The sequence below is a fragment of the Amblyomma maculatum genome, chromosome 11 (genome assembly GCF_055883805.1).
Source record: "Amblyomma maculatum isolate TAMU_Amacu chromosome 11, ASM5588380v1, whole genome shotgun sequence".
NCBI lineage: Eukaryota > Metazoa > Arthropoda > Arachnida > Ixodida > Ixodidae > Amblyomma > Amblyomma maculatum.
Window position 1 is genome coordinate 55412454 of NC_139354.1, and position 16615 is coordinate 55429068.

A 16615-nucleotide genomic window follows, 5' to 3' on the forward strand; every position below is an offset into this window, starting at 1 on the left:
ATGTATGACCTCCCTTCCGACAATTGACCACCATGATTGAATAGAATGTATTTACATAGAACGTATTTATACCTCCTATGATTAGCCTATTGATAGCGTATATGGACACTGTAACGACTGTGTTCCGATAATTGGCCACCGTTATTTTAAAGAATCGTGTTCATACAAAGTATTATTATCTTGTGTTATGCTAACTATATTTCAAGTGTCCAATAATAATGTGTATTTTACTCACTGTTCACATGCGTGTAATATTTCGTGAAAAGTGAGAGTAGTGAAAGAAACAGATGCAAATTCATACCTTCATTTATTGCACAAAAAATTATCATGGTGTTACCTAGAAAAGAAATATACATGCTCAAAATTTCTCTGCCAATTTCACGCGCTTTGTGCTAGCATCACACACATCTCTCTTCACTCAGATGCCTCTTTTTCCTCAAAATATGCTAACAGGTTTCCAACCACTTTCTGTACAAACTACACTGCAAAACACCCCAGGAGATAGAGACTATTGCTGTGTTTAGTTGTATTCGTTTTGATCCTCTATATCATTCGACATTAGTTTATCACAATAGGGGCCCAGTAAACAAAGGAGTGAAATTTACACGCCAGTATGCTTGGTCATCAGATAAACTCTCTCCTCTGCCATTTGCTACATCAAGCAAATACACATGTTGACCAAAACTTGAAGTTGGGCTAGATGGTGCATTGTAACTTGACTAAAGATAAAGCGCACGGGAAGACACACACAAGAGAAGAAGACACAGGACACGCGCTAACTCACATCTGGTTTATTTGCAGCAATAACAGCAAATATATGCTGAAAAGGGGTCATGCGCAGTACATAACAATCACATAAAGACAGAGAAAAAATATAAGGAATATTACAAAACATTATTAAGGAATATCACAAAACCCGATCAAGAACACTGATCTCTGCCTTCCAGAGCCGCACCGACGTATCGCTGACACACCTATCTCCCCTTTTCCCAATATGGAATGCCTCCAAAAGCTCACGCACTGTCTTATCACGCCCTCTGCCCAGAATCTTAATGCCAGCCAGTCGCGGCTCGCACGCAGTGCAGTTCGCGCAGTGCGCTGCCAAATTTGTCCCTCCACTCCTTAAAGCCCGCAAATGATCCCCTGCTCAATCATTAATACAGCGCCCGGTCTGGCCAATGTAGGCCTTCCCACAGGTCAGCGGGATCTCATATACGACCCCCATGCAGCAGTCGACAAACCGCTTAGAATGTTTTTTCTCACAACCGCTCGATTTTCCAACACACTAAATGCGTGAGCAAAGCTCCGCCATCTTCTTCGGAGCGGAGAACACCACCGGCACGCCATGCCTGTTCGCCACTTTCTTCACGTGGTGCGTATGGGGGTGTTACTCCCGCAAGAATGCGCCACGAGGGGACTAGACGCTACAGTCGCCTTCTAGCCCCGACGTGCAGCCCTAGCAGACAGAGCTGTGACCCCCAACCCGCGGTGCGAGAAGTCGCTACTGCGGCGGGTTCGAGCCAGAGGGGACAGAAACCGAGTTCGTACTCGAACAGTTTATTGTGCTCGAGTACACGGCAAAGGAAAACACACTAAAGAACAACCGCCGTGTAGCGAGCGAAAGCCGCGTACGGGGGTGAAATAGAACCACCTAAGGGAGAAGCACGCACGAGGAGGGAGAGGTACTGCTCACCTGCGTGCGGCTTCGTGCTCACGGCCCGCGGCAGTCAGTGCGCGCTGGACCGGGAGCAGAGGGTGAAGGCGGCGGTCTCCCGACGGCAATGCTGAACCGTGCGTGTGCACGCCCAACCGTCAAAAGACGCCGAGGGAGTTGCGACAGACGCGCATCTCACCTCGGCTCGGGGAGAGGAGGTTTCCTGGGTATCCGGTAGGAAAGAAGGAAACCCGTGCGGTGTCGCCGCGGGAGCCTGGGAGGATGGGAGGGTGGCCAATGTGCCCTCTCCTCGCGGTCCTCCCCAAGAGCGCACGTAATCACGCGTGGTAACTACGCGCGGCCCTTTATAATGGGGGCAGGGGATTATGAATCCCCACATCCCCCCCTCCTTAAAACCGCCGTATCACCTTTTCCGAAGTGGGGGGGGCTGTTGGTTCTACTCTCCCATCAACTCCGCGAAATCTATCAGCGGGTCCGCCGATGATGTCGTCGAGGACGATGATGGGGTCCATTCTGGCGCACTCGGGGACAGTCGGGACCGACCCGGCCGCGCGGGGGAAAGGCCACCAGGAACGCCGCTGCAGGCAGGCTCCTCCGCTGCTCCGGTGACGCTCAACTGGCTCGGCCCCGGCAGCGGTGACGCCGACGCCCCAGGACCGGTGCGAGCGATCGCCAGCAACCACTGCGCGTACGCCGGGTCCTCGGCGAGCCGACGCATCATCTCCGCCGCCGCGGGGCCGAGTTGTGACGCGAATGATGACGGCGGCGCAGCAGGCTCCGCCCGGTTCCTCTCGTCCCAGCCGCGGTGAAGTCTGGAGCCACGGTGATTTGCGCGGGACAACACCAGGCCTCCGCATACACAGAACACGGAGCCGGGCGCCGGAGGCAGAGAGGCGCCGTTAGCGCGGCGATCTTCATCTTCCACGGTCCGGCCCTGGAACATGCTCAGCAGCTTGTGGTCGCTTTTGCTGCGGGGCGCTCGTACTTGCACTCTCCAGGGCCGGTCCGAGAAATAACTCACCGGCGCCTCCGTGCCCCTCTGGTGTGTCCATGTTGCGACAGTGCGGGTCTCCGGCGCGGCGACCGCCGTCGCAGTACCGGAGCGGCCCGAGCGTCCCCCAGCATTGAGGGTAGTCGTTCCCGGGCGGGCGCTCTTCTTCGGGGGGCCTCCCGGTGTTCCGTGCTCCGGATAATAGCGCCTCTTTGGAGCGGGTCCCGTACTGGCCGGGCGGTGGCAATCACTGCGTCCTTGCCCCTTATGGCCGATGGAATTGGGCTTTTGGGCCTGCATCTCTTATGGGTTTAAGTCGAGCAGTTAAAAGTTGCCTCCGCTTTGCCTAACGGTCTCGTGACAAGTGCGCTGTCCGCGGGGCTTGCTTCGCGCGCTTTTCCCCCCTCCGCCAGGCACACCCTCTCCCTCATCCCGGCGCTCTCCGCTGTCCGCGTAACGAAAACATTGGAAAAGGAGTGCTGACCTTGGGGTTTGCGTCGACTTGCACAGCGGGGCACCAGCTCTGCTGCCCGCGAGGCCACAGCCACGAGACTCGAACGGCGCATGGCGGCCCCTTTCTGCAGCAGCCCTCGTCATGGTAGTCGCAGGAGCCCGTTCCAAGAACTCTGGCTCGCCTGCTCCGCGGTCGACCGGAAGCCGTCTTTCTTCGTGGCCTGCTCGTCGGTGACAGCTCGCTCCGGGTTCGGGAATGTGGTCCCTCCTTGGATGGTTTGCTTCTCGATGCTGCAACGGTCGTCGTGGCCTCCGCCGGCTCCCCTCTTTGCTGGATGCAATGCTATGTTTTCCCTAGTTACATTTTTTTCCTTTTTTTTTTCTCTCTCTCTATTTTTTTTTTTTTTTCAACCAACCCCCACTCGGACTTTTCCAAAGAGAAAGCGCGCGCTTGCTCTGGAAGCAAAATGTACTGAATATCGACAGGACGTCTCGTCCGTGTTCAGCACGATAAATTACTCCCTGCGCGTTGGTCAGAGTTACGTCTGCCGTGGGCGCAAGTTGTAACGAGGCGCGATGTTCAAACGACGACATCGGCCTCCCGGTACAGCTGCCTGCTGGCGAGGGAGTGCGTCCTCCTCGGGCCACTCATTCCCTCTGTCAACGTAGGGTTTGAGATCACAGACATGCACCGGTCCGCCGGCCGGTCTTAACTTCAAGTCCGCCAGCCTGTACACGAGCGAAGAGACCTTCTGCCAAACTCGGTACGGTCCTGACCATTTCGGCGCCAGAGAAGCGGAGAACTTCTTACTGGCGTCGCTCAGGACATGACTGCGCCTCAACACGAGATCACCCGGTTTGTAGTGAATTTCTCGGTGAGAGCGGTCATACTGCGCTTTCTGCTCTGCACGAGCAGTGCTCAGATTCCGTCGTGCTTTGTCCAAAGCCTCCGTCATCTTCGCGCGCAGCCCGGTCGCGTAGTCGGCGCGTACCGATCGAGCGTTCGGGTTGTTGCTACGAACCTGTAGAGTACGGTCTACGGGGTTCGACAGCTCCCTGCCGAGGTTGAGGGCGGCAGGTGTGTACCCAGTTGAGCGATTCACGGTTGATCTGAGAGCAAACCCAATCTCGGGGAGACGGGTATCCCAGTCACTGTGCGTCTCCGCAAATGCAACTAGCATGTGCTTGATGTTGCGGTTCACGCGTTCCGTGGGATTCGCCTGGGCGTGGTACGTGGTTGTTCTCTTGTGCTTAATGCCGAGGGCAACACAGGAGTCCACGAACAGTTGAGCAGTGAAGTACGACGCATTGTCCGTTATCAACTGCTCGGGGTAGCCAAACCGTGTAAACACCTCAACCAGCTTCCCCATGATTACGCGTGCCGTCAGCTTTCTCAGTGGGAAAAGCTCCACCCATTTGCTGAAATGGTCTGTGACAACGAGCAGAAAGTGGTTCCCGCTCGGGGTCCTGGGATAGGGTCCCATGACGTCACAAGCCGCAATCTGCCAGGGAGCCTGGCTATTGATCGGCTGCATAAGCCCAGGTGTGCGTCCGCCACGTGGCTTAACCCTTTGGCACACGTCGCACGAGCGGGTGTAGCGAATCACCTCCCGCTTCATGCCAGGCCAGGTAGCGAAGCGACACAACTTAAGAAAAGTCTTAGGGCCGCTCGCATGCCCAGCGATGCACGTGTCATGAAAGTAGCGTAACAACGCCTTTCTCAGCGTGCGTGGGATCACCGCCTTGAAGGACTCGTGGGTATCCTTCTCGGAGGGGAAGTATCTCAGCAGGACGCCGTCAGAGTCAAGCAGATAGGAATCCATCGCGCTCACAGCATTACCAGCTGTGTTCGAGCGCCCCGCACGGGCAGCAATACCAGCTGCCTCCATGTGCGCCGCGGCCGCGCCGCCCGGCTCCCTGAGCCCGTCAAACACTTTCTGACAAAATGGATCCTCTCGCTGAGCCTCTAATAGCTCCCTTCTGCTGAACACGCTCCCCACTGAACTGATGCAGTCCAAGTGGTTAACGCTTTCGCCCAGGGAAGGCGGGTCGGCCGCGCTTCCCTCGGAGCTATGACCGAGCGTAGCTGCAGTCGCGCTGCTCCGACTGAGGGGCGTCGCGGAGGGGGTAGCAGGGGTACTGCCCCCGCCGCCAACGGGTGCGCGCGAAAGCGCGTCGGCTACCACGTTGTTTTTGCCTCTCCTGTAGCGAACGGTAAAGTCGTAACGCTGGAGAAGTAGCGCCCATCGCGCTAGGCGTCCGCACGGCTCGCCTAGGCGTCTCAGCCATGTGAGTGCCATGTGATCTGTCTCAATCACGAAAGCGACTCCATCGACGTAGTAGTCGAACTTCCGCAGAGCGAAGATAATCGCGAGACATTCCTTCTCTGTCACGGAATAATTCTTCTCTGCGGGAGTTAATGAGCGGCTGGCGAACGCCACCGGCCGCAGGCTACCTTCGTGCTCCTGAAGCAGAACTGCTCCTAAGCCCAAGTCACATGCATCCGTGTGGATCACAAATTCCCTGTTCAGGTCAGGCAGCCTCAGCTCTGTGGTTTCCGCGAGCGCATTAGTGAGGTCTCGCAGTGCAGCCTCTTGCTCGGGATCCCAATGCCACTTAACACCTTTCCTTAACAAAGTCGTCAAGGGGGCTTGCAGAGCGGCGCAATCTGGGATAAACTGGCGATAAAAGTTCACCATCCCCAGAAAGCGTCTCAGTCCGCCTACATCTGTCGGCGAGGGGAACTTCCGAATCGCCTGAAGTTTTTCCTCGCACGGCAGAAGGCGTCCATTGTCTAGCGTGAACCCTAACAAGGTTATTCGGGTCGCCGCTATCTGAGTCTTATTTGGGTTCAAAGTGATTCCCGCAGACCTCAGTCTTTCCAGTACGTCCCTGAGATGGCGTAAGTGCTCATCAAAGGTTGCCGAATACACCACAATGTCATCTAGGTAGGCAAGAGCGTAGTGCCACCTTGCATCACCTAGGACACGGTCCATAAGACGCTGGTACGTCGCCGGAGCTCCAACCAGGCCAAATGGCATTCGGGTAAACTGGAAAAGACCCCGGTGACAGGTGAATGCAGTCTTCTCTCTGTCACCGGGATCCATCTCCACCTGAAAGTATCCTCTACTGGCATCGAGCGTAGTAAAGTACTTCGCTCCGCCAACATTGGACACGATCGAGGGAATACTCGGAAGTGGATAGGCATCCTTCCGCGTCACCTCGTTCAGGCGGCGATAGTCCACACAAAGGCGGGTAGTTCCGTCCTTTTTGGGCACCAGCACCACTGGAAAACCCCAGGGGCTGTTTGAACGTTCCACGACGCCTGTATCGACAAGTTCATCCAGAGCGTCATCAAGCGCTTTCCTCTTAGCCAAGCTGACTGGCCGGGGATTGCACTTCCAAGGAACGGCGTCGCCTGTCTCAATTTTGTGCCTTACTAGTGTAGTACAGCCAGGCCGCTCAGTGAATACTGTATCGTACTCGTTCAAGAGCTGAGACAAGCGCGCTTTTTCCTCCCTTGACAAACTGCTCACGTTGTTCAGCAGAGGGTGGGGAGGCCTGCCTTCCTCCGCGGCGCAAAGTGCAACCGCAAAAGAGGCAGGGGGTCGCGCGGGAGGGGAGTCAGTCCCCTCCGCGCCTTTTCTCTCGGCGCGGTTGACCGGCGAATTTGTCTGCCAGGCCGAAGGCGTTTCGAGAAGCTTTTTCGGGCGCTTGTTGCGTACGTCTGCGCGCGTAGCATCTGATAGCAAGTGTACTTCTGATGCTTTTTGAGGTTGAACGAAAGGTTTCAGGGTGCGACATGCTCGCTCCCTATATCCTCCGTTGCAGACGTCAATAACAATGCCCGTCTTAGCGAGGAAGTCTCTGCCAAGAATGATTGGGACCGACAGGCCGGGGAGGTGGGTGAGGCGCTGGCGCCTGACTCGTTTCTCCCATTGCACCACAAGCCGCGCGGCACCGCTCGCGTGCGCCGTGCCGCTGGCTAGTCGGAAGGCGAGGTTGCTCTCTCGCAATCGGATCCCACTCCGACGGAGATGTTCGCATACCTCGTCGCCAAACAACGAAGCGGACGCTCCTGTGTCTAGCAAAGCCATGAACTTACGCCGGACGACAGTAAGCTCAATAAGTGGCACTGGCGTGTCGCTGGGGGGACCAAAACGACAAGCCAACGGGGCCAGGAGTTCGTGTGACTCACTGAGCACCGCTGTTGACGCCGCCGGCTGTGCAGTCGTGCTCAGCGGCGGCTCCGCTCGTTTCCCGAAAGCGCGTACTCTCGGGCAGCGGGGCGCCTGCATTCCCTGGCGTAGTGCCCTGGGTGGTTGCACCGGTAGCAGAGGGCAGTCGGCCGTTGTCGGGCGGGGCTGCTGTCGCCGCGCGCCGATTGACCGTACCTCTCTGCAGGGTTTACCGTTGCAGGTGCGCGTTGCGCTTGCGTCCTCGTGTCGGGATGCCGACCACGATTCTGCGTGTCTTGGCCGGGCGTAGCGTGTGCTGTACGCATGGCATAAGTGTACGGGTCGAGAGCTCGGTCAGACAGGTTCCAACCGTTTCTCGTTTGTCCGTCACTCAATGCAACCAATTCGGCTCCCCGGGAACGAGGTCGAAAAGTGCCTCCGTTCCAGGCGCATCGCGGCTCAAGTGCGTGCGACGCCGGCGGGGGTGGCCGATAGGTGCGCGAAGCGAGAATGTCCGCCTGTATGCGCTTGGCTGCCGAGGCGAGCTCGTCCAAATCTCTGAACTGAGCTCCTCGCAGGTAGGCTGCGAAGGTAGGGTGAGCTTGTCGCGTAACACGCTCTACCTTCTCACCGTTCGGAGCCGAGGGGTATGCGAGACGATACAACTCGTCCATCGCCCTCACGTACTCGAGCAAGGACTCGTCCGGATGCTGAGTACGTAGCTCCAGCTCGCGCCGCAGACGCCGTTGGTAATCTGCGGGCAAGAATTCCTCGCGAAACCGCGTTCGGAACTCATCCAGCGTGCTTGACCGGTGGCCAGTGAGGCGGAACCAGCGGGCAGCCTGATCGGTCAGTGAGACTGGCACAACGCGTCTCAGAATCTCGCCATCGGGTAGCCCTGTCGCCTGCTGGTAAGTCAGCATGCGGTCCAGGTACTCGTTGGCACTGACACGATCATGATAACCGCTATAACTGGGCAAAACCACCTCTAACCTCGGTCTCGCAGCTGGCGCGCATGTGTGCAGAGTCGTCTGCACGACACCCGTGAGGCTTTCTATGAGGCGCAAAGCGTCGCGCAGCATAGCCTCTTGGGGATTGGTCTGGCCAGAGAAATCTGGCTGAACGACCGGCTGGGATGTACAGGGTAGCGGCCGCTCCGTGCACTCCATACCTCGCGGCATAGCGCTTGGCGAAAAGTGCCCTGCGTCGCCGCGCGTCTGAGTGAGTGTGTCGGGAGAAGCACAGCTCGGCTCAAACGATATGAGGTCACTGGGGCTAGCGTCGCTAGCGTCAGCCTCTGTGATTGGACCGGCTGTAGCAGATACAGCCGCGCCAATAGGTTGCCGTTGGGAAGCCATATCGGAAAGCATTAGCAGCGACTGAAAGTCAGGCATGCTCGCTTCCATGGCCTGTCTGTGTCGAAAACCCGATGCACAGACACTCGGTTTGTCACACCTCTGGCCCCACGTTGGGCGCCAAAATATGGGGGTGTTACTCCCGCAAGAATGCGCCACGAGGGGACTAGACGCTACAGTCGCCTTCTAGCCCCGACGTGCAGCCCTAGCAGACAGAGCTGTGACCCCCAACCCGCGGTGCGAGAAGTCGCTACTGCGGCGGGTTCGAGCCAGAGGGGACAGAAACCGAGTTCGTACTCGAACAGTTTATTGTGCTCGAGTACACGGCAAAGGAAAACACACTAAAGAACAACCGCCGTGTAGCGAGCGAAAGCCGCGTACGGGGGTGAAATAGAACCACCTAAGGGAGAAGCACGCACGAGGAGGGAGAGGTACTGCTCACCTGCGTGCGGCTTCGTGCTCACGGCCCGCGGCAGTCAGTGCGCGCTGGACCGGGAGCAGAGGGTGAAGGCGGCGGTCTCCCGACGGCAATGCTGAACCGTGCGTGTGCACGCCCAACCGTCAAAAGACGCCGAGGGAGTTGCGACAGACGCGCATCTCACCTCGGCTCGGGGAGAGGAGGTTTCCTGGGTATCCGGTAGGAAAGAAGGAAACCCGTGCGGTGTCGCCGCGGGAGCCTGGGAGGATGGGAGGGTGGCCAATGTGCCCTCTACTCGCGGTCCTCCCCAAGAGCGCACGTAATCACGCGTGGTAACTACGCGCGGCCCTTTATAATGGGGGCAGGGGATTATGAATCCCCACATGCGCAACCTTATGCATATACGGTACAACAGGTTTGGCCGTATTTCTCACCGGAGCAGTTTTCTTCCCAAACATGGCTCGCTTGGTTTTGGGAAGAAAACTGCTCCGATGAGAAATACGGCCAAACCTGTTGTGGTACCGTATATGTATAAGGTTGCGCACCACGCGAAGAAAGTGGCGAACAGGCATGGCGTGCCGGTGGTGTTCTCCGCTCCGAAGAAGATGGCGGAGCTTTGCTCACGCATTTCGTGTGTTGGAAAATCGAGCGGTTGTGAGAAAAAACATTCTAAGCGGTTTGTCGACTGCTGCATGGGGGTCGTATATGAGATCCCGCTGACCTGTGGAAAGGCCTACATTGGCCAGACCGGGCGCTGTATTAATGATCGAGCAGGGGATCATTTGCGGGCTTTAAGGAGTGGAGGGACAAATTTGGCAGCGCATTGCGCGAACTGCACTGCGTGCGAGCCGCGACTGGCTGACATTAAGATTCTGGGCAGAGGCCGTGATAAGACAGCGCGTGAGCTTTTGGAGGCATTCCATATCGGGAAAAAGGGAGATAGGTGTGTCAGCGATACGTCGGTGCGGCTCTGGAAGGCAGAGATCAGTGTTCTTGATCGGGTTTTGTGATATTCCTTGATCATGTTTTGTAATATTCCTTATATTTTTTCTCTGTCTTTATGTGATTGTTATGTACTGTGCAAAAAAAAACCAGATGTGAGTTAGCGCGTGTCCTCTGTCTTCTTCTCTTGTGTGTGTCTTCCCGTGCACTTTATCTTCAGTCAAGTTACACACGTTGAGCGGCAACGTATCAGTACGTATACATACATTTTGGTGCATGCTACCAGCAAGTGATGCCGCTATGCCTGTTTGCTCCCATTTTTCCTGAGTGATGCCTATGTTAGCCATAGCAGATAACACACACACCTAAGTAATTACTGAAGGAGACCAGCTACACCAAGCACCTAGGTGAATACAAGAGCAATAATAGGGAATGACGAAGTATAATATAGTTACCCTACAATATGCAGTCACACATACTTTTTGCTACATATGCAGGTAACAAGTCTCAATAGTGTATTCCCAGACAGTAAGAAAATAAGAAAGTGCCACTCATGCCCATCTTTTCCTTTCAAGAGCTTGTCACCAAGGTAAAATCTTTATGACATATGAAAGCAAAATTTAGAATACCTTTCTTTTATAAGAAGTCCACATGGATACTGAAGAAACTACGCTGCTATGTCCCACTGCTACTTGTCCCGGAAGTCAGGTCGCCTTGTTACTTGTCGGCACAGACCACGGCAACAGGGTGTCTCCAGATATGGTCGAATGAAGCAACAAGAGGACTGCATATACATATGAGAACACTAGTCAGAACAGCACGAAGGAAGATTTTTTGAATAATAAAGGAAAAGTCAAATGCACAACTAAAAGAAACATAGGAGGAGTATTTTATATGGTTGCTGAGTGACAGTATGAAAAGCCCAGAATTAGAAACGCAATGCTCCACTGAGGAAAATTACATAATCATAAAATACATAAATACATAATAATCTAGATAATCTCGGGAATAGTGGCAAGTCTTATGTAGGCACTATCTTTTGGAGATACGTGGAAAGACAAGTCAGATGGGGTGGTAAAAAATGACTGGTTTGGTTTATGTGGTCTAACATCCCAAAGCAACCCAGGCTATGAGAGATGCTGTAGGGGAGGACTTCAGAGCATTCGATGAGCTGGGGCTCTTTAACGTGCACTGATATCGCACAGGACATGAATGCCTTTTTGCTTCAATTTTGGGCTTACTGCTGAACTGGTCGTACTCAAAATAGGTTGGCGCTACTTTTATTTAAATTTAGACAAGGTCCTTTTGAGGATACAAGACTTGCATGTGTCCCAGACACATTCAGGGAGACATGCTAGCCCTGTACAAAGGCTTAAAACGTGGAGAGCTTGTCTCATTAAAACCCACCCGGCCCCGCATTATCACCTTTTAGTACGTAGTATTGCCTGCTTTGGCTCGTCAATAGTAGGCTACCGACAATAGCAGCTAAATTATTTCATCCTTAAAAAATCATGCAGCTTACTGCTGGAATATGCAGTCACACATAATTTTTGCTACATATGCAGTTAACAAGTCGTAATAGTGTATTCCCGAGAGTAAGAAATCAAGAAAGTGCCATTCATGTCCATCCTTTCCTTCAAGAGCTTGTCACCAAGGTAAAATCTTGATCACATATGAAAGTCAAATATAGAAGAAATACCTGTCTTTCATAAGAAATCCACATGGATGCTGAAGAAACCATGCAGCTACGTCCCACTGCTACTTGTCCCGGAAGTCAGGTTGCCTAGTTTTTACTTGTCGGCACAGACCACGGCAACAGGGAGTCTCCAGATATGGCTCAATGAAGCATCAAGAGGACTGCATATGCATACGAGAACACTAGTCAGAACAGCAGGAAGAAAGTTATTTTGAATAATAAAAAAAAGGAAAAGTCAAATGCACAAGTAACAGAAACAAGGAATACTTCATATGCTGCTAAGTAACAGCATAAAAACAGCACAGAATTAGAAATACAATGCTCCACAGAGGCAAACTACAGTAAAATGCTTGTGCACAAAATTCTCTTCTAGAGTGGAAGATTCAGTGATATATGCAACGGGTTACGTGTATCTATTGTGCATGCATACGGTACTATAGGAATACATTACTGTCTGGGAAGTCAACCTCCACACCACCAGGTATCAAACTATTTCAGAAGTTTCTGAAAGATTTTTATGCAATAACAGGAAGATCTTTCACTATCAAACACTGTTGCAAACAACACTAAAATCTAATGAGCCCATGTATGTTTCTCTTAAAAATGTGCGTACGAAGGAAATGTAGTTGCTATTCCTTTTATTTATTTACTTGTAACTAATACTGCATCATTTCCAGCTATAGCTTGCGTGAACACAATGCAAACAAACAATAGAGGTGAGCAAGCTTATCTAAAGATTTAGAATGACTTTTTGTAATAAAATGAGCAGAAATCATTTAACTAGCCATTTACAGGAGACAATGCATGTACTAAAGCAGAGCTGCACAGATTTAAGAGCCTTAAAAGCTCTAGCAAAACACCCTTCTTGTCACTGTTGCCTTTTCACAAACACTACAGGCTGGCCGAGAGCTAGTTTTGATACAATACCTCTAATTATCGCATTCAAACTGATCACTTTTTCAAACACATTGATAAACACAGGTACACATGGCTGAGCTTTCAAAACATCATCTGTTGGACAAAACCCTCATTATACTCTTGGATAGGTCTGAAAATAAAGATCAGCATGGCGAACAGCCATTCGGCGCTTCCATGCGCTATGCAAGCTTAATAGCCTTATCATATCTTACAGAACACTGTTGTAATTTTCAACACCTGAGAACCAAATTCCATGGGGGTTTAAAAGGACATCTTTGAGCAAAGTTCACTGTAGGATATTGCCCCCAAAAAACCCAATCACAACAATCTATAAACACATGTTCGACAGCCTCAGACTTTCTGCACAAAATACAGTTCACACCCCATGGCAGAAAGATCTCTCTCTGCCATCTATGTTTATCCAGGCAGAACCCAAACATGCAATTTAAAAAAGAAGATTTTTAGCAGGCTGTAAAGGCATTTGTTTTACATGTTAGGATGCATTATTATTTGATAAACACAAAAGGGCCGCCACACTGATACTTCCCTTCGTCTTGCAGCCCACCCCTTCTGTAACAAGCCCCCTCATGTTTGCAGAACTCAAAAACACACAAAACAATTAAACAAAAAATGTTCTCCAACAGATAAATATCAACATATTACTTTTGTTATTGCTAGTAACTATTTGGCTCTAGGGTTAACGATGCATTTATTTAGGTTGTGAATAAAATGAGTTCGGAAGTTAATTGCAAATCTTGGTGACTAGCAAGAAAGTAAATATTTGTGTATATGTTGCTTTGAGCAAAGTAAATGTTCTCATTTAGTCACAGAAAAACAGAATACCACTTGAACGAACGTCACTTCGACGATGTATTCAGTTGTACGAACTTTATTAAATCCCCCCACTGAAGCTCTATTGAACACTATGCAAACACACTTCATTTTAACAACCTTCAGTTATTGCTCATTTCAGTTCAACGAACATTTTCTGCGGTGCTATCCTGTGTCTTCAAGGTCATACTGAGCACTTAAAAAAGCACAGTCCGCACTCTTTGTAGCATATTTTTATGTTAGGAACCACTCTTCGTTATCACGTGAAGAAAAGTGGCCGTTATTTAGCTTTAAAGTGAATTGGCTGTCTAAACTAGCTTGTGACCAGATGAATCCATAGCTGTCTTTGCACGCTTAATTAGCTGTACAGTCATAGCCAGTCAAAGCCAGATCTTTAGCACTACTAGGCCCTTTAGCTCCAAGAACTGCAAATGTGTGCATTTTGGTTAACCATGATCTGCTTGGAGAAAATGAGCCTCTTCTCCTCAGCAGGCCGTTTTGATAGGCAAGGTTCTCAGGAGCTTGCATAGTAATCAATTTCAAAACCACTGTAGTCCTTTCAAAAGTGCTGCAAGCAAAAGGTTACGCATTCTTCACTTGCAAATCAGCGCAATGACAAATAAATGGGCCCAGATAAGATTTGAACAACCTAAAAATCTGACAGATTTTCTCTTCTTGGGCTCGAAGATTACCTCGGAAGGAGACTGCAGCCATGAAATTAGGAGACGCCTGCTTCTGGGAAAGAGCAATGGTTAGCTTTGACCGCCTAGTAAACTGCAGAGACATTAGTCTGCCAACCAAGATCCGTATAACTCGTGCTATGGTCTTTCCAGTTGTGATGTATGGATGCGAGAGTTGGACTGTGAAAAAGTATGACCGCCGAAGAATTGACGCGTTTGAATTGTGGTGCTGGCGAAGACTCTTGAGAGTTCCTTGGACTGCCAGAAGATCAGATCAGTCGATATTATCGACCATAAACCCTGACTGCTCATTGGAGGGTCAAATTCTAAAGTTAAAGCTCAGCTACTTTGGTCATCTGATGAGAAGAGAGGAGTCGCTGGAGAAAGATCTGATGTTGGGAAAGGTTGAGAGGCGCCGGAGAAGGGGTAGGCAGCAAACGCAATGGTTAGATGGCATCCTCGAGGCACTGCAGATGAAGTTATGTGATGTTAGGAAGATAGTGAGAGACCGGAAAGCGTGGCGTGACATTGTCCATAGGGTCATGAAGAGTCGGACACGACTGAACGACTGAATTGAATATTTCTTGAAGCTAATGGAAACAATTTTCCACGCATTTATTTCAGTCCAATAAACTTTCATTTCAACAAACTTTTTCCTAAGGTCCCTTGAACTTTGTTCAAGTGAAGCATCACTGTATGTGTACATATGCTGAGGCAGTCTAAATAAACAGTAACTGAATGTCAGCATGAACATGCACACATATGCACAGTGCAGCCAGCTAAATTATGAAACTATGTCAATGAGCTATTAAAACACACGTTTACTCAATTTTGCCTCAACTAGAAATAGTAGGTACTACAGCAATAAAACAGCTAAGTATATCTCCTGTTTTAAAGCTCTGAAGAGGCCACGAAAAATTTTCTTTAGTGCAGACTATGAGCAAGATTCACCAACACGTCAGTCTTGCGCTAAATACACAGCAAGAATCATATAACAATACCGAGCTGGTTTCAAGCTTTGCTTTAATAAAGCCTGTTACACATCCGCCCTTTATACTCTCAAAAGAAAACAATAAATGCAAGAAAGCATGAACTAGTAAAAATTTTACAGTTATAAAGCGAACACATGAATGCAAAAAACATCAGCATGTGATACCTACCATTTTAATGTCTCCTTTACAGGAAGGATGCTTTAGGGCAGGGCATCCATGGCTGGTAAACTGCCTCAACAGATTCATGACGCTGTCTGCTTCATATTCAGGCAGCACTCCCTCGATGGCAGATGAAACCTGCTGCAAAAGCAGTTTGACAATACAATTGCATCAGCTGGACTGCAAGCATTATTGCCAAACAAGCCGTAAACGCAGTAAAGGAAGACTTCATTAAATCCATGCTTCGCAAATCCATAACATACCATTACTTTCCCTATACTACTAAAGAAAAGCTGTCTCAGAAAATGAATTCCCAGCAGCTCTAGGTCACATGCCATAAGTTACCAAAAAACTCGATCCTATCATCTGTTTCAATTCTGACCCTTGTCAGCAATGTCAAACATTAATAAACGAAGAACTTCCATAGTTGAAATTCACTTCAAAATATGCTGTTTCTCTGTGAAGCTTAAAGGTTCTTAGAAATTAAACAAAACGGAAGACTAAGTTTGAAAGCTCTAACCACTTCACAGCCAATCCGCCTTTTGCGCGAGGATGTGGCGCCATCATGCGGGAGCGGGCGGGAAACACATTGAGCGGCAGTGTAACAGACGACGCGAGAGCGCACCATACGAAATGGCCACGCCAACGCTGGTAGAAAGCGAGAGCTTCCCCCCTTTTTTGGCCTCGGAGCGGAAAGTAGTGACAGTGATTGCAGCATATCATGTTCACGCAGTATGGGGGAAGGTAGAGCGTTTTCACAATCCACTCATAACGCACGTACGCATATACTATCTTCGTATTGTAAGAGCGTGTAGCGCGGGCCGTGTTCGACGTGACAGAATGAGACGCTCTCAGCGTGCAGGTTTTCGGCAGACAGGAGAGCGTGGGGGCAGAGAGAGAGAGAGGGATCTCAAAGGGCAAAGCAGCCAGGGGTTTGTTGATGCTGCAGAGCTAGGTGGAATCGTCTCCTGTGACTTTGAGCGGCGCATATGCGCGGGGTGTCTTGAGTTACCGAGCACAATGCGGTCACCGCGGCGCCGGCATGGTGCAATGGGCGTCGCTTCCTCCTCGCGTCATCTACAACCGTGCAGCTATAGGATTTCATCCACGAAGATCGGCAGAGAGTCACATATACACACCCCGTGAAAAGGGCATTGTCCCGGCCGGAATGCACACCTGCAGGAAACGCGCTGCATTTTTCTGGCAATGGATGATTCAGAGCTGTAGCCGGCTTCTGGCCTCAGGGGTCAGAACGGATGTGGTCGCAGTGGTGAAAAGGTTCTCGGTGCGCAGAGAATGGTCATTTTGTTGTGAAAGGATCTCCAAC

The 16615-nt window shown here is 51.0% G+C and overlaps 1 protein-coding gene and 1 long non-coding RNA gene across 2 annotated transcripts; both read right to left on the minus strand.

Annotated features, from left to right (window-relative positions):
• Nucleotides 1-7089: 7089 nt before the first annotated feature.
• Nucleotides 7090-8655, minus strand: LOC146173830 (uncharacterized). Its single transcript, XM_084585280.1, has one exon. It carries the CDS (start codon nucleotides 8653-8655, stop codon nucleotides 7357-7359), a length of 1299 nt encoding a protein of 432 aa, XP_084441406.1. The 3' UTR covers nucleotides 7090-7356.
• A 1674-nt stretch (nucleotides 8656-10329) lies between these two features.
• On the minus strand, nucleotides 10330-15396 carry LOC146173831 (uncharacterized). Its single transcript, XR_014701913.1, has 3 exons — nucleotides 15298-15396; nucleotides 11712-11869; nucleotides 10330-10796 (listed from the first exon to the last, which is right to left on the minus strand). It is a non-coding gene; the product is annotated as an uncharacterized LOC146173831 (long non-coding RNA).
• Between the last annotated feature and the right edge of the window lie 1219 nt (nucleotides 15397-16615).